The sequence below is a fragment of the Diabrotica undecimpunctata genome, chromosome 1 (genome assembly GCF_040954645.1).
Source record: "Diabrotica undecimpunctata isolate CICGRU chromosome 1, icDiaUnde3, whole genome shotgun sequence".
Lineage (NCBI taxonomy): Eukaryota > Metazoa > Arthropoda > Insecta > Coleoptera > Chrysomelidae > Diabrotica > Diabrotica undecimpunctata.
The window spans coordinates 84,998,288-85,016,924 of record NC_092803.1 but is presented as its reverse complement, the minus strand read 5'-3'; the positions used below and the strand labels follow the sequence as shown (position 1 = coordinate 85,016,924).

The 18,637-nt window shown below is 36.6% G+C and overlaps 1 protein-coding gene across 9 annotated transcripts in view; it reads left to right on the top strand.

Moving 5' to 3' along the window:
* LOC140451024 (mitochondrial uncoupling protein 4-like) overlaps positions 1-18,637 on the top strand; it is a 360,669-nt gene that overhangs the window by 341,140 nt on the left and 892 nt on the right. For all 9 annotated transcript variants that reach the window (XM_072544737.1, XM_072544744.1, XM_072544753.1 and 6 more), the window contains one exon: positions 9,767-9,912. In XM_072544737.1, coding sequence (XP_072400838.1) covers positions 9,767-9,912 — 146 coding nt within the window. The remainder of the gene's footprint in view (positions 1-9,766; positions 9,913-18,637) is intronic.

Genomic DNA, 18,637 nt, shown 5'->3' with positions numbered 1-18,637 from the left:
TTTGGGGATAGAAATTGCTGGGAGCAAAGATGGGGCAAGCAAAATAAACGCTACTTGTGCGAACGGCACTCAGGGTTTGTTAGGAGAGCTGGAGTCGTGGATAAGTAAATGACAATGGGGTTGGATTGGGGCAACTACAGAAAAATGAAACAAAGGGACAATGGAATCTCTTGGGACAAACAAAACAAAAAGAAACAGGAAACACCTCTAGTAATTTAAAAAGGACGCCACTTCGAGGTGCCTAATTATAACTATTACAACAGCTAGTTGTAACTGTCGAAATAATTATTAAAAATGAAAAACATATCTTTTTCAAATGAAACTCAAAACAGGGTTAGTTAAAAAAAATAAACAAAATGTTAAAACAAAAATTTAACATTTATTGTGTCTTAACACAAACAGTTATAAAAATAAGACAATACAAAAATACTATATGAATAGTTACGAAGTACAAAAATACAAAAAAAACTTACATGTGTCCGATCTGTTTACAATGAGGATTTGCTAAAAAAACTTTCAAAATTGTTACTGCATGGAGGTTAACCTTTTTTAACAACAAAACAAATGAACTTCAAAAATAATAAAACGGCTGTCATAAGTTGACATTAAATTTAAAAAAAAACTGAACAAATAAATTGACAGCTAAAGTCAAACCCTAAAATTTTACAATTTATTAATTATTACAAATCCTTTTTTATAGTACGAAATTATGAAAGCAATTATTACTTTAAGAAAAAAATGTCTGTCTTTACTTTAAAATTTGACACAAAAAAAGTTACCTGGATTTCACAAAAACACTTTGAATTTTCTGGAACTATTACTGGAACTATTACGGGAACAAAAAACTACATCTCACACTGCGATAGGACTGACTATTTGTGGTTGAAGTCGGCACTGAACACAAAATTTATGACTATCCCTCTTAAAAAACAGGAACAGTTAGAATTAGACTGCATACACATTAATTTGCTTCTATTAACTGCTACTAAAATTGTTTTCCATAACGTAAGACGAAGATTGCCATGAAAAGGGGCAAAAACAGAAAACTTTACAAATTCGACGTGAATTTGGACATAACGCTGAAGCCTATCACTCTTGACCGCAGCTCCAGCGAGAGTGATGAAATTATCTTTAAAATTAATTCACATTACTTGGTATAAACAAAACGCTGGGTATAAACAAAACACAAACGGGAATTAAGACGCAAATTATTAATTTGAAAACGCAGTATCGGGCGGTTTGAACAAAGAAATATCGAGGAAGATATGCAGCTGCGAAATAAATAAACAACTCTAAGATGGTTTATGTAACTCGAGCCGACCTAAGAAAGAATTGAAATATATTTCGAGTATTTTAACTTAAAAGATACGAACTAAGAAACATGGAAAAATTCTTCGTTATTATAATGCATATGAGGAGATTTCAATTTAATACATATACGAGGGGATTTCAATATATATATATATATATATATATATATATATATATATATATATATATATATATATATATATATATATATACAGTTTGAGTTTAGTTCTTAAACCTTAATATATATATTTTTTAGTGGGTTTTCTTGGGCTTAGGTTCTTAAAAAAAATTTATTTGATACTAAGACATTTTCATATATTTTTTCGACGTTTCGGCAGGAAACCCATGCCTTTTTCAAGAAATAATATTGCTTAAAAAAGCATTTTATGACATACATAATACAGTTTAAAAGTTAAACTTTTGACTTACCAAGCATGTAAAAATTCTGTACCAACAAGTAGACGTCACAATTAAAATATCAAAAACATAGGACATACCCACTAAGTCACTCCATGTAAAATGTATTTTAAATCTAATGTGTTGTTTATTGATGTTAGTTTATCGTTTAAACAATCAGTTATTTTAACATCATAGGCGTTCTGAGATTGTCTTTTTATGTGTTTCTAAATTGAATGAATTCAATAACTTTCACCACAAACTAAAATTCACATTAGAAATTGAAAAAAATTATCAAATTAATTTTCTGGACCTGACCTTACATAGAGAAAACAGTACTATAACTAATTCATGGTACACCAAAAAAACCTGGTCGTCGAGATATCTGAATTTCAACTCTCATCATCCCCTGTCTCAAAAGAAATCAGTAGTTATCGGACTCGCCGATAGAGCTATCAGATTATCCGATCCTATCAGTAGACCTCAGGCCATTAAAAAAGCAAAAACAGCACTAACACTTAATTCATAACCACACCACCTTATCGACAACACTTTCAAATTGCGACTGCATAAATTTTACAATAACGATAATAACAATAAAACCAACACGGTAAAGAAAAACTATATGTCTCTTCCCTATATAAAAGGATTATCAGAACAAATTGCAAATCTTCTGTCCAAACATAATATTACGGTTGCTCATAAAGGGCACAATCTTTTGAAAAAGAATTTTACAAGACTAAAAACAAAAACCCCTCTATTAAAAAGATCGCATGTTGTATATGAAATTCCCTGCTCGAATTGTGATGGAGTTTATATTGGACAAACCAGTCAGCTACTTAACTCAAGAATACGTTCCCACAAATATGACAAAAAAAACTCAACCGCCCTCACAAAACATGAAAACGAAAAAAAAAACATAAATTTGATTTTGAGAAAACCAAGATCCTGGGAAGTGAACCCAACAGGAAGAAGAGGGAGCTTCTTGAGTCTATACAAATAAAAAAAAATAATAATGCAATAAATGATAAAAAAGATGTCAAAAATTTGAACAAAATATATTTTAACTTAATTTAAAAATACATAAAAAGACAATCTCAGAACGCCTATGATGTTAAAATAACTGATTGTTTAAATGATAAACTAACATCAATAAACAACACATTAGATTTAAAATACATTTTACATGTAGTGACTTAGTGAGTATGTCCTATGTTTTTAATATTTTAATTGTGACGTCTACTTGTTAGTACCGAATTTTTACATGCTTGATAAGTCAAAAGTTTAACTTTTAAACCGTATTATGTATGTCATAAAATGTTTTTTTAGTCAATATTACTTCTTGAAAAAGGCATGAATTTCCTGCCGAAACGTCGAAAAAATATATGAAAATGTCTTAGTATCAAATCAAACATTTTTTTAAGAACCTAAGCCCAAGAAAATCCACTATAAATATATTGTTACGATAATTATCCTGGCCTAAAATAACCGTAAATATTATGACTAATGTGTTCTGTTTTTAGATTTTACGAGAGTATTCTATTAGCCGGCAGAAATTTACCTGAATGGACCTTCCAGAAACGGTCGAGCCGATGTAAAAAATACCCGTTTGCCTTACCGTTATAATTTCGCCGCAAATCGAGAAGGCTGTTCGATGATTCTAGCGTAAAGGCAATGGCATATATAAAGGACATTTGATTTGGAAGGAACAGTTAATTCGGACGACGCGCTCGCGATAAAATGTTACGTTCGCTTTTTAATAAATTATGTATGTTTAGTGAAAATAAATAAATATCAGTCATTGTGCTTTTTAATGAATTAAGATAAGAACAAGACATTATAAATTAAAGACTTAACAATTAATAAATTCACAACAAATGGTGTCAGAATAGTGGAATACTTAAGATAAATTACGAAAATAAATTACAAGTGAATATAAAATAAATTGTGAAAATGGCTACGATTTATGAGCTGACAGTGACTAATTTAAGAAGACATCTTGAAGACAGAGAATTAGCTTCTACCGGAAAAAAGGCTGAGTTAGTCCAACGACTAAAGAACGCTTTGCTAGAAGAGGGACTAGATCCAGAGACCTATATATTTGAAGATGCTGTCCTCTCGTCGATTTCGAAAGTTTCTTCTGATGTAGCCAAAGTTTCTGGTGATGTAGCCAAAGTTTCCGGCGATATCGCTTCGTTGGAAGACAAAGTTTCTAACGAGATTTCTTCGCTGGAAAGCAAAGTCTCTGCTAACATCTCTTCGGAAATCTCTAAAGTCACTTCTGAGATGTCTGCCCTCGACGATAGAATATCTTCGTTAAAAAATCAAGTTGCTGCCGATATGTTGGCCTTCGAAGAAAAGATGAAAGAAATGGAAAGGAAGATGGAGGAAACAGGGACAGCAGAGAGAGGTAACAATCCGATTACAGTGGAGATAAAAGAAGACGAGACGAAATGTAAGTTGGAAACACGGCCGAAATTTGAAGGAAGTGGAAGTTCTGTGCATGTCAAAGTCCCAACTTTCGACGGAAAATCGTCATGGAACAACTACATGAAACAGTTCGAATCAGCTGCAAGAGCGAATGGATGGTCTGAAAAAGAAAAGGCTGTAAACCTGACTATCGCTCTTCGAGGAGATGCCTTAGATGTGCTTCAGACCATAGCCGTAGAGGAGACCGATGATTTCGAACAACTGAAGAAGAGGTTAAATATGCGATATGGCCACGAACATTTGGAACATGTATATCAGTCGCAGCTTAAAAATCGTAGACAGAAGAAAGATGAGGCTCTTCAAGAATATGAGGTAGATATTGCCAGATTAGTACGATATGCTTATCCAACAGCTCCCGAAGACATGATGGAAAAATTGGCCGTTCAAACGTTTATTGATGGTCTTCGTGATCATGAAATGCAGAGAACACTACGATTAGCTCGTCACAAGACGCTGGTTGATGTTTTATCCGCCGCCCTCGAATACGAGTCAGCTACGCAGGCCTCTGGCGGTTACAATAAAGTTAGGACTGTAAAAGAGGAAGGAGATGAAGATAAACTTGACCAGCTCTTTAATTTGATGAAAAGCATGACATGCAAGAAAAAGAAGACCATAAAATCAAGAAACTCACCATCAGGAAAACCAGAACGAGTCAACCTTAGGGGGGCAGCTTCGACCCGGAACTCTTCCAAAGACCCTCTTATACTAATAGCTTCTTTGAAATGTCGTGAAGATAGTGTATATGTAGATGGAGACATAAATGGTAAAAAGCATACGTTGTTGGTGGATACCGGAGCGACCAGAACCATTATACGCCCGACAGTTATAAACAGCCGAAAGAAACTGTTACCAACGAGGTTACGACTTCGGACCGCTACAGGTGAAAATGCCAACATTCATGGAGAAATCCAGGTACAATTGGGAATTGGGGCAGAAAAGTTTGTCCATACTGTTATAGTTGCTGACATCGAAGAGGATGTTATATTAGGAATGGACGTAATGAATATGCATGGATTCCAATTGGATTTTAAGAATAAGGTAATCAAAGTTGGCAACGAGGAGGTATTTCTCCATCCACATAATGACAACACTGTGCAAGCAGCCATTACAGAAGATACAGTCGTGCCTGCGAGAAGCGAAACGATCATAGTAGCGCGACTACAGGGAATTGTAGACGAAGGGAGACCTGTTATGATGGAGCCTTGGAACCACGACGATGAGGTTGGCCGTGGAATCATAATTGGAAAGGAATTGGTGACTTCGGCTAAAGAAATTCCTGTGAGACTTATCAATGTCAACGACTACCCAGTGACCATAAAGAAAGAGACAAAAGTAGGAACTTGTGTACCTGTGACATCCATAATTCGTCAGGCGACAACATCTGATAATTCCAACGACAAATTCGACCAAATGGTTGCAGTTGCAGGACAGTCTCTAAATCAGATGGAGAAAAGGAAATTAAGGGAATTTCTTCGGCAGTATCGTGATATTTTCGTACCGAAAGGAGGAAAGACGGGAAGAACTACCGTTGTTAAGCATAAAATTGATACTGGTAATGCTAAGCCAATTCGTCAAACAGCTCGACGATTACCACAGGCGAAGAGAGAGGAAGCTGAAACGATTGTTCAGGAAATGAAGAAAGACGGGGTGATAGAACCTTCTACGAGTCCATGGGTCTCTCCGGTGGTCCTGGTTAAGAAGAAAGACGGAACGACGAGGTTCTGTGTGGATTACCGTTTGCTGAACAACGTTACCAAGAAAGATAGTTATCCTCTGCCTCGGATCGATGACACATTGGACACATTGGCTGGAAGTAAATTGTTTTCTACTTTAGATTTGAAGTCTGGATACTGGCAGGTAGAAATGGACCCAGTCGATAAAGAAAAGACAGCCTTCACCACAGGATCTGGATTGTGGCAATTCAACGTTATGCCATTTGGACTTTGTAATGCTCCTGCGACATTTGAGAGGCTTATGGAAAATGTGTTGAGAGGGTTATCTTGGAAAACATGCCTGGTTTATTTAGATGACATAATCGTCTTGGGGGAGACATTCGAAGATCATTTGAGGAATTTAGAAAACGTTTTTAATCGACTTAAAGCTGCCCAATTGATGCTAAACCCCAAGAAGTGCCAGCTATTTCAAGGTAAAGTCAATTATCTGGGTCATATAGTCAGTAAAGAAGGAGTGGCCGTGGATAAGGGAAAAATCGATTCCATTAAGGAATGGCCAAAACCAACTGACAAACATCAAGTGAGAAGTTTTCTTGGACTATGTACTTACTACCGGAGGTTTATTAAGAAGTTTGCAGATATCGCTAAGCCATTAACGCGACTTACAGAGGAAGCAAGAGAATACCGCTGGGATATAGACTGCCAAAATGCCTTTGAAACGTTGAAAAAGCATTTAATAACAGCACCAATTTTGGGGTATCCACTGCCAGAAGGAGAGTTCATCTTAGATACGGATGCAAGTAACGTGGGAATTGGAGGAGTGCTGTCTCAGATTCAAGGAGGACAGGAACGAGTCCTCGGATATTTTAGTAAAGTCCTTTCAAAACCTGAGCGGAATTATTGCGTCACGAGAAGAGAACTTCTAGCAGTAGTTAAATCAGTAGAGCACTTCTACCAATACCTCTATGGCAGAAAGTTTCTAATCCGAACCGACCATGCCGCCCTTAAGTGCTTGATGCAGTTTAAGAATCCAGAGGGTCAGATAGCCAGGTGGATCGAACGACTCCAAGAATACGATTTTAAGATTGAGCACCGGGCCGGAGTTAGCCACAGAAACGCTGATTCTCTTTCCAGAAGGCCATGCCCAGCAGAGTGTTCCCACTGCAACAAAACGGAATCCAAGGAAGCAGCAGTGCTAAGAACGACGATTGTCAACGACGACTGGACGCCTACTAAGATAAGGGAAGAACAAGAGAGAGATCCAGTTATACAGAAAATCCGAAAATGGAAAGAGGAAAACCGTCGACCACCTTGGCAGGAAATATCAAACCTATGCTCAGTAGTTAAGACGTATTGGGCCCAGTGGGACTCATTTATCATCGAAGATGGCTTGCTCAAACGAGTCCTGGAAAATGATGACGGTTCAGAGAAGAGAAGACAGTTGGTGATCCCAAAGAGCAGAATAGCCGAAGTACTTCGTCAGTTACACGACAGTCCATCGGGAGGGCATTTTGGTGTAAGGAAAACCCTTCAGCGAATTCGGGAACGGTTTTATTGGATGAACAGTTCCGACGACGTAAAAGACTGGTGTAAGAAATGTACTATTTGTGCTACGAGTAACGGGCCTCACCGGAAAAGGAGAGCTCCTATGAGACAATATAATGTTGGAAGCCCGTTTGAAAGAATAGCTTTGGACATTGCAGGGCCATTTCCAGAAAGTGAAAATGGGGGCAAGTACATGTTGGTGGTAATGGATTACTTCACTAAGTGGGTCGAGATTTACGCACTTCCAGACCAGAAGGCCGCCACCGTTGCAGATAAGTTGATCCAAGAATATATCAGCCGATTTGGAGTGCCTTTGGAGATCCATAGTGACCAAGGCAGGAACTTCGAAAGTGATCTATTCCAAGGAATATGTGATAGACTAGGCATGAAGAAAACAAGAACTACCGCGTATCATCCGCAATCGGATGGTATGGTAGAACGAATGAATAGGACAGTTGGCAAGTATTTGACAAAGATGGTGTCCGATCATCAGCGAGACTGGGACCAATACCTTCCGTTCTTCACAATGGCCTACAGATCTGCTGTTAACGAATCAACGGGCCAGACACCAGCCAGAGTCCTATTCGGACGCGAAATGCGACTACCTTGTGATCTAGAATTTGGGTGTCGACCTGGAGAAGATGTAGCAGGTGAAGATTATGTGATCGAATTACGAAGAAGAATGGACGATGTACATGAGTTGGTCCGTTCCCACCTTCAGATCGCTAGCGACCGAATGAAGAAACGGTACGATACACAAGCCGAAAAGGGTTGCTTTAAGAAGAACGACAAAGTATGGCTGTATAATCCCAAGAAGCGAAAAGGTTGTTCTCCCAAATTGCAGCAGTTTTGGGAAGGTCCATACCTCATCATGGAGAAGATCAACGATGTCATCTACCGAATAAGCAAGATTCCGAGGGGAAAGCCGATGATAGTACACCATAACCGGTTGGCATCTTTCGAAGGTGACCACGACGTAGATGAAGAAGTGGAAGTAAACCAAGTCCAAGATGTGTCTGACCTCACGTTTGAGGAATTCATGGGTGCCTATGGAGGTACCGGTAAAGCGAGACATGGTGTTACCACTGAAGAAAAGCAAGATCTACTCGCGCTCCCCGATGACTACTCGCTGGCCCTTACCATCCCGGCCAGTATCAAAGACGCACCAGGGTTGGCATCCGTCTTTCGAAGGAAGTTTGGTCGAGTTGCAGAACTTCAATGCCAAGTGCCAGCTCCCGGTAAAACCTTGAAACTCCAAGATGCATCACGTTACCTTTTCTACCTGGTAACAAAAGACACTGCCCGTGACCAACCTACCTACCGAGATGTATGGGAAGCCTTACATCAATTGAGAGAGCACGTACTAGAGTCCGACGTGCAAAAGTTAGCCATGCCAAAGTTGGAGTGCCGCCAATTAGATTGGAGGGTTATCCGAAATATGGTGGAGGAGATCTTTAAAGACACCGAAGTCCAGGTGTTAGTCTGTTGCAATCCGCATAGTTACTGGTGCGGAGAGAAAACCGTCCCTTGTCATTTTTATACAACTGGAAGTTGTAAAAGAGGGTCCAGTTGCCGATACCAGCATACAGTTCCGGTTTCAGTCCCGACAAGGTTCCAGGAGGAACCATCTTTTAAGAGGGGGGCAATGTTACGATAATTATCCTGGCCTAAAATAACCGTAAATATTATGACTAATGTGTTCTGTTTTTAGATTTTACGAGAGTATTCTATTAGCCGGCAGAAATTTACCTGAATGGACCTTCCAGAAACGGTCGAGCCGATGTAAAAAATACCCGTTTGCCTTACCGTTATAATTTCGCCGCAAATCGAGAAGGCTGTTCGATGATTCTAGCGTAAAGGCAATGGCATATATAAAGGACATTTGATTTGGAAGGAACAGTTAATTCGGACGACGCGCTCGCGATAAAATGTTACGTTCGCTTTTTAATAAATTATGTATGTTTAGTGAAAATAAATAAATATCAGTCATTGTGCTTTTTAATGAATTAAGATAAGAACAAGACATTATAAATTAAAGACTTAACAATTAATAAATTCACAACAATATATATATATATATATATATATATATATATATATATATATATATATATATATATATATATATATATATGTGTGTGTGTGTGTGTGTGTGTGTGTGTGTCTGTGTGTATGTGTGTGTGTGTGTGTGTGTGTGTGTGTGTGGGTGTGTGTGTGTGTGTGGGTGTGTGTGTGTGTGCGTGTGTGTGTGTATGGTAGTATGAAGGTGTGGGAAAATAAGAGTTTTTATTAAATTATTATTTTGGTGTTTATATTTATATATATATATATATATATATATATATTTTTAGAGGTAGACTTTTTCCTGACCTTGGGAACATTTGTCATAGGCACTTTCTTTGGTGTTGAAGCTGCTCTCGTTTTAGGAAGCATTTTAAATTTATTGATTCTGGTTAAATTGTGGTCGAGACCCAAGATAAATACTGACGTCAAAGAGGTAAAAGTGATAATTGTTTTATATAGAAAATATATCGAGAAAATGTGAAAATGCCACTTGAACCTATAAAAAATGATACGAACAAGCTGATATCGACTTAAAAATTCGATATCTTTAGATCTGAGTGTCTTGTCGACAAAAATTAAAATACCTGTTTAAAACGTAAAGAGAGCAGCTTTCGTATTCAATTTTTGCATTTTGCCGCAAGTGAAGTAAGTTTTTATAAAGCTGTTAAATAAATAAATGTGCGATTTTTGCCATTTTTTACGATAAGTAGTCATGACACCAATAAAATGTATAACTTCTGTTGACCGGTCACTGGGGAATTTCCATTCCTTTATTTTTCTTGGGTATAGGTATAAATGTCGATCAAGCCAGTCTTCTGGGAAGATTCCAGTGGTATATATTTTGTTAAATAGTAGTGTTAAGGAACGAAGATTTTCTTCATTGATAAGTTTTATCATCTCTACATATATCTCATCTGGACCTGAGGCTTTTAGTTTCTTTGCCGTATTGATTGTTTTTGTAACTTCCGATGTTAATATATCAAGTATTGTGTCTTGTACCATATTCATTTGTGGTTTTGTTCTCTCGTCATCAAACAGATCTTTGATGTATTTTTCCACATATATTTCCTACATTTTCTGGGCTAGATACTATTTGGTTGTTATCATCTACTAGAGTTGTTGTAGTGAATTTTTTCTTCATATTTGTGACTTCCTTAATCTTTTTGTATGCATTGAAGTAGTCATGTTTTTTAGTAATTCCCTCAGTTCCTCACATCTGCTGTTCATCCATTCTTCTTTAGCTTTCCTAATTTCATTTCGGATGGTTCTCTGGGTTTCTTTATATTTTACTTCATTGCGGATTTTGTAAGATCTTCTTACGTCCATCAGTTCTAGGATTTCTTCTGTCATCCATGTATTCTTTGTTTTTCTTGTGTTGTCTTGTAGTCGTTCTGTTTGTATAGTTGTAATTGTTGTTTTAAAGGTGTGCTAAATACTTTCTTCTGATTCTTCTGTTACCACGGGTGCTTCACTGAATTTTTCTTTGAGTGTATCATTGAGTATTTTCTCTATCTCTGCCCGTACTGCTGGATCTTTAACTTTTTCGAGGCTAGGTTTTATCTTACCTCTGCGTTTGATTTTCTTCAGTTTAATTGAGATTTTACCTCCGTCTCCGTCCCGGGATATGTTTTAACTGCTATGATTTCATTTCTATAACGCTTGTCAATTAATATATAATCAATCTGGTTTCTTATTATGTGGTTTTGATTATCTCAGGTGTGTTCCATGTATATATTCTTCTTTTTGGTAGTTTAAACCAGGTGTTTGCGATCATTAGATTTTCTTCTTGGCAAAATTGGACCAGTATTTCTCCTCTATCATTTCTTTGGTCCAAACCAAAGTTTCCGATTACGACTTCGGTCCGCCCTTCACCTACTTTGGCATTAAAATCTCCCATAATAATATTTACAGCATTTTTCTTTGCGATCTTCATTAGCTGTTTGATCTCTTGGTAGAATTCTCGTATTTATCTTTCTGGTTTTTCTCCCGTAGGAGCATATACTTGGATAAAGTTAATATTTCGAGGAGTGGTATTAATTTGTAGCATAGCTACTCTATCAGATATAATATATATATATATATATATATATATATATATATATATATATATATATATATATATCCTGTATAATATACAGGACGTCTCCTATCAGCCATATGGGACGCGACGTGTCGGGGTTGAGGACTTCCCCCAGTCTGTCTTATGCGGAGTGCTAAAGAATCCCTACTTAGTTCAGAACTCTTTCTCCACAAAAGCTGAGACCGGCTACGGCTTCAATAACTATAACATGAAATTTCTATTTTGAGTTCGGGCAACAAATATGAGCCATTTGAAATATGTCTAAAAAACGCTGAATTTAATCTTTTACATAACAGAAGATCTGGAATGTTTAAAACTTCTTCTTTTAGAATATAAAACTATTTGCAGCTACAAATTCCACCTATAATGGCGTCTTCGTGGAAATATTTACCGTGACGTGTGATCGTTTGTAATGTGAAAGTTTTCAGCGTTTTAGGCATATTTCAAATGCCTTATATTTGTTGCCAAAGCTGAAAATCTAAATTTATCATATAAAATTTGAAGATTAGGCTCTAAAAATGGAAATTCTACAGCGACCGATCAATGGAGGTAATAAATTTTATTGATCTCATGAAAATCATAAAAAATGGCAAAAATCGCGTAACGTTTATTTATTCAACAGCTTTACAGAAGTTGACTTCACCCTTAAAACCCATTTTAATTTTTGTTTGTATTGTCGATAGGACACTCTGATAAAAAAATATCGAATTTTTACCGTCGATATACATTTGATTTAAAAAATTAGTAACCTCAGATAAGTATTCCCTCGCTCCAAAAGGAGTCAGGTGAATACATTCAGATTGGTGAAGAGACCATGAAAGAGCTGTTTAGGGTGCACTTTCCTGAATCTGAAACATAACTGATACCCCTAGATACATGTCAGACTGGACTGGATACCATGACTTGTGATTTATGGGAAAACTGCTGTGTGGCAAAAGAAGTGGTAAACAATTGCAAAATCAAATAGGCAATAAACTCATTTCAGCCAAATAAATCACCGGGCCCGGACGGAATTTTTTCAACACTTCCACAGGAAACAAATGGCCCGTACAAAAAATTATGTACGATACTGAAGGCTAGATTGGGACTGGGGTACATGCCAAAAGCATTAAGGCTAATAAGGCTGTCTTTTATACCAAAATCTGGCAAAATCAGACAGGAAAGTCCCTACGGCCGATAAGTCTTATGTCATTCATACTGAAGACTCTAGTAAAACCGATCGATAGGTATATAAGGGATGGTGTATTTGTTAAAAGTCCGACACATCAGGGACAGTATGTGTATCGAGCAGAAGTCTTCACAGAAACGGCACTGCACCATCTCGTACAGAGAGTAGAGTACGTTCTGAAAAACCCAGAGTTGATGTTGGGTGCATTTGTCGAAATTGAGGGAGCATTCGATAACACCTCCTACGAAGCAATCACACAAGGGCGATTCGTTTAAAAGGAATAGATAAAACAAACTGCAGATGGATAAACTGCAGGCTAAGGAGCCGTGTGATATAAGCAACTTTGCTGGGGGATATAGTATCAGCACAGGTAGCCCGAGGTTACCCGCAGAGGGAGTTTTATCTTCTCTCTTATGGAATCTGGTCATGGATGGGCTGATAGCTATTTTCAGCAATGATGGGCATCATGTCCTGGGCTATGCGGATGACCTAGTCATGTTAGCCCACGGTAAGTTTAATGGTACAGCCAGAGACAGAACGCAAACAGGCTTTGATAGTAGTTACAGAATTGAAAGATTGACAAATCAGATAACATCAGCCTTCTGAAGTTTAAAATTATGAAATTTATGAATCGGAAGAATTTAGAGGGATTGAGCCCTCTAAGCCTAAATAATACACGTTTAAATCTGGTGTGGAATAGTATGGAAAATGTGGGGTTTAAGACTAGACATCGGATTTATAACATGGTGATAAAACAGACAATTAAATATGCATAAGTGGTATGGTGGCCACATGTGCAACAAAAAAGTGCCATCCTCAAATTAAGCATGGTACAAAGACTTGCTTGTCTCGGAATCACAGGGGCTACGAGGAGCACACCAATGACAGCTACGGAGGCCCTACTATAACTATAAGAAGGGAGGTGATGATAAGATAATACAGACTGCGAGAAAACCTGGTTAGATCAGAATATAGCAACATAATAAATGAAACTGATGCAGACTGAATGGTGATTTCTGACCATGTGGCACCAAGATATAAGCCTAAAGTACCTTACCAAGAAGGCATCTGCCAATTAGAGGAGGAACTAGACAGGAGGAACGACCCAGATTGCGGAGTTATACCTGGTATACGGACGTGTCTATGATTGTAGAAGGGTCGGGTGCAGGATATTCGGTACTGTTGGAATTTCTATTCCACTAGGAGAACATACCTCTGTATTTCAGGTAGAGATTTTTGCAATCTTGTAGCACTACAAACGTTGGATAGTTTTAATATTTAAACATGATCTTTTATTAAAAAAAATATATATATTAAAATTTACCTGGGCTAGTAAATCATGATATATAGTTTCTTAGTTCTTAATCTGTATACAACATTTAATTTTGTATACAAAAAAGAAACAATCATCGATAAATATAAAAAGATAACGGGATATACTACTTTAAAAAGCACTAATTCTGCACGACACTGGGTACATAAAACGTTAAAGAAAAATATAAATGATAACAAGCATTTTACTCCTGTGTAGATCACCATCATTTGAAATATTCAGCATAGTGATTTAATCTGCAGTATACATAGAAAAGTAGATAAAAAGAACCTACTGCAAATTCTTTGTTTTACTTAACTTACTTCCACTGTAGACTTACTGGTTCTTTAAACAGAATAAGGAATGTTTCTCCCAATAATAACCAAAATGGCAGGTCTCTCATGAATCAAAAACCTAAAAAAATGTATCCATTGCAAGACTTCGGCAAGCAAACGAAAAAGAAATTTTTACTTAATTTCCAATGGACTAAACTAGAAATTACTGGTTCTAAGGGCTCAAAACCCCTAGAACGGGTGAAAGACTACCAGTACTACCCTCTCATTTGAAAGTTTGGTCGGTACTGAATTTCAATTCCCACACATCAACGCAATTTCAGTCACAAAAAAATTCTTCTACATGCTAAAAGTGTACAACGGCCCATTCTCATGATTTTAATTGTATGTATTAACAAATACTTAGTTTGTGTTCACGTTCGAGATTTTAAAACGCAGTTCTTAAAGCGTTAAATAGGACCTTATCAGATATTGTAGAGAAACTATTACCCAAGACAATTTGGATTAAATAAAACAAACACTTTTAAGTTTTTTTATCCTAGAGAACGAAAGCGCTCCTATTACGAAAATTGCAACACTCAAATCCAAACTTTTTCAGGACCGGATTTGAAATATGTGACTTAAACTCTATCAATTTTTTTATTGTTACAATCTTGCAATTTACAAGAGAAATCAACTTGAGGGCTTTCGAACTGAAGAGGATTAATGTATGCACAGATGGCCAAGCAGCCATTGGGGCTCTCAGAAGCCCTAAGGTGGACTCTAGGCTGATGTGGGAATGCCGACACAAATGTGACAGACTGGCAAAACATAACAGTGTTACACTAGTATGGGTTCCAGGTCACCCAGGCATATATGGTAATGAAAGTGCTGATGCACTTGCCAGAAGAGCATCAGCTACAAAATACTTCGGTTCAGAGCCGGCCGTGGGAGTGCCAAAAAGTATCGTCCGCTACCGGAAAAAAGGTCATATACCCGGTCAAACGCATGGCAAGATGTATATTATAGTCATAACAGACTTGCGTCAGTTAAGGAGCACCTGCATACAATGGGACTGTTTCATGGAGACTTAAGCTACAGACTGTATAGCAGAGAACCTGACCATAGCTTGCGTGACTGCGGGGCATTGGATCGCAGGCGGCAAACACTTTTTGAAGACAACAAGAATATGGTACCCATCCACTAAACCTGTATAAGCTGGTACAGAGTTTCAAAATTATTGAATGGGTATCATAAAGGAATGGAAGATGTACAATAAGCCAATTGGCTACAGTACGTTCGGTTCATAACAGAGGTCTTCCAAAAAAAACTTTGCTTCTGAGAGAACGGTTCATTTGACACAACAAGTGCTAAATAATACTTTTGTTTAAAATTATCTCAGCTACATTTTTTGTTTGAAACATTTTTCTCTGCAACGAGGGTACAAATTCTTGGTAAATCAATGTTTTCCGTTTTCTCCCCTATGAGAGAGAGCTTTTAGGCAAAGCCAGGGAGTCCTACCAGAGATCTAAGAGAGTCATTAATATTTATTATCGATAAGTGTCTACCGCAAGGCAGCGGGGATCGCCTCTGGACAGGATCGTACTTTTATTTTTTATTTGCATTACTTATTTCGATTGTTAGGTATGTTTAAAAGCCGGTCTTTATCATTATCTACTAAAGTTATATTAGTTGCAAAAATATTTACATATTTACCATTTATAAATACAATTCAAAAAGTACTTACATTTAAAAAAATTACATGGACAAGTCAGTTTCTTCTCCTTACCGATGCTTTTAGTTCATGCCATATGTGTTCAATGGGATTGAACATGCAATAGTAAGGAGGAAGTCTTAATACTGTATGACCAATTTCTTCGGCCAAACTGTCGCAAGAATATTGTTTTCTGATGGAAAATGATTTTATAGTTTCAAGTAATTGTTTGTTAGAATAAATATCTTCATAATATATATCATTGTCTAGCATATATTCCTGAATTCTAAGTTTGGTGTCATTAGAACATGGAACTTTATTAAGCCTACGACTAGCTGGCATTGCCCATCACAATTACACTGTTTGGTGGTATATTTGGCAAAAACTTCGTTGAAAACCAGTTTTTAAATAATTCTGACGTGGTGTCATCATGATAGTCGACACGGGAGTCCTTAATGTTTTTGCATGACAAGGCTAAATCATTAGGTATAAAACTATTTTTTGTTCCTGCATGGATTATTGTAATACGTTTTCTTTTATTTGATAGAGGTTTTGTTGTACAGCGACCAGAAGAATCTGCTTAACCATATTTTGGAACGTCATGGGCGTCAAACTACGTCTCATCCAGATAAACAATTTCTTTTCCATTTTCTCTGTATTTATGAATTTGAATTGAAAATTTCGTCCTCCATATTTGTAAACGAGCAGATTCCATAATCACTTGGCATTTATCGATCGTTTTTATTAAAGCAGTTTTTTAGAAGACATTGCCTTACTGTCCAACTGCAGCACTTGATTCCTGTGTCATCTTTCTGCAACTTTTGCATGATGGTTTTTAACATGGGAACCATCTGTTCTTTATACATGTTATACATTTTTCTTCTAATGATCTTCACATCACTCCGGTCTAGTTTCCTAAACATACCAGCGTCGTTTCTTTTTCTTTTACTTACTATCGGTTGTTTTGTTATGCACCACATTGTGTTCATTGGTCTTCGTGTTAAGGCTGCCGCTTCCTTCACTACGTTAAATTTTATATATTACAATATATTTTTTTATCTCACTCTTCAATAAAAATACAAATTTCAGAACCTGTAAATAATTTAATGCGGCGAAGGAAGCGGCAGTCTTAACACAAAGACCAATGAAGACAGTGTGGTCAATAACAAAACAACCAATAGTAAGTAGAAGAAAAAGAAAAAACGCTGGTATGTTTAGGAAACTAGACCGGAGTGATGTAGACATCATTAGAAGAAAAATTTATAACATGTATGAATAATAGATGATCCCCACGTTAAAAACCATCATGCATATGTTGCAGAAAGTTGACACATGAATCAAGAGCTGCAGTGAGACAGTAAGGCAATGTCTTCTAAAAAACGGCTTTAAAATAAAAACGATCGATTAACGCCAAGTGATTATGTAATCTGCTTGTCTATGAGTATTAAGGACGGAATTTTTAATTCAAATTCATAAATACAGAGAAAGTGGAAAATAATTTTTTTATCTGGATGAGATAAAAAAAGTAGTTTGATACCCATGACGTTCCAAAATATGGTTGGGCGGATTCTTCTGGTCGCTGTACAACAAAACCTCTATCAAATAAAGGAAAACGTATTACAATAATCCATGCAGGAACAAAAAATAGTTTTATACCTAATGATTTAGCCTTGTCATGCAAAAACATTAAGGACTCTCTTGTCGAGTATCAGGATGACACCACGTCAGAATTATTTGAAAACTTGTTTTCAACGAAGTTATTGCCAAATATACCACCAAACAGTGTAATTGTGATGGACAATGCCAGCTAGTCGTAGGCTGAATAAAGTTCCATGTTCTAATGACACCAAACTTAGAATCCAGGAATATATGCTTTAAAATGGTATATATTATGAAGATAATTATTTAAAAGAAGTGGGTCATACAGTATTAAGACTTCCTCCTTACTATTGCATGTTCAATCCCATTGAACACATATGGCATGCACTAAAAGCATTGGTAAGGAAAAATAATATTTCGCTTACCCTAAATTCGTCTGCGGTTCGTCTAATTGAATTAGAAATGGAGAAAATAACCAATGACAGCTGGAAAAAAGATAGGTTGCATAAAGAAACAATTATTATAGATCTAGATAACGACAGTGATAGTGAAACTGACTTATCCATGTAACTTTTTTTAAATTGTGTTTATAAACGGTAAACTTTCTATGTATACGTAATATGTATATGTAAATATTTTTAAATTCAGTTGATAACAGTATAAAACCAGCTTTTAGACACACCTCAATTTTGAAAATACTTTTTTAAAATATTTTTGCCTCTGTTCTTTTTGTACTCTATTTAGAAATGATAAAGTTTTGTGTAGTGTGTGTAAATATTTTTGTAACTATTATAACTTTAGTAGACAATGATAAAGACCGGCTTTTAAACACACCTAACAATGGAATAAGTAATGCAAATTGAAAATAAAAGTACGATCCTGTCCAGAATTGATCCCCCGCTGTCTTGTGGTAGACACTTATCGATAATAAATATTTCTGACTCTCTTAGATCTCTGGTAGGACTATACGAGTGGCAAACTTTTTTGCAAATTTTTTGGGGTCCAAAATTGAC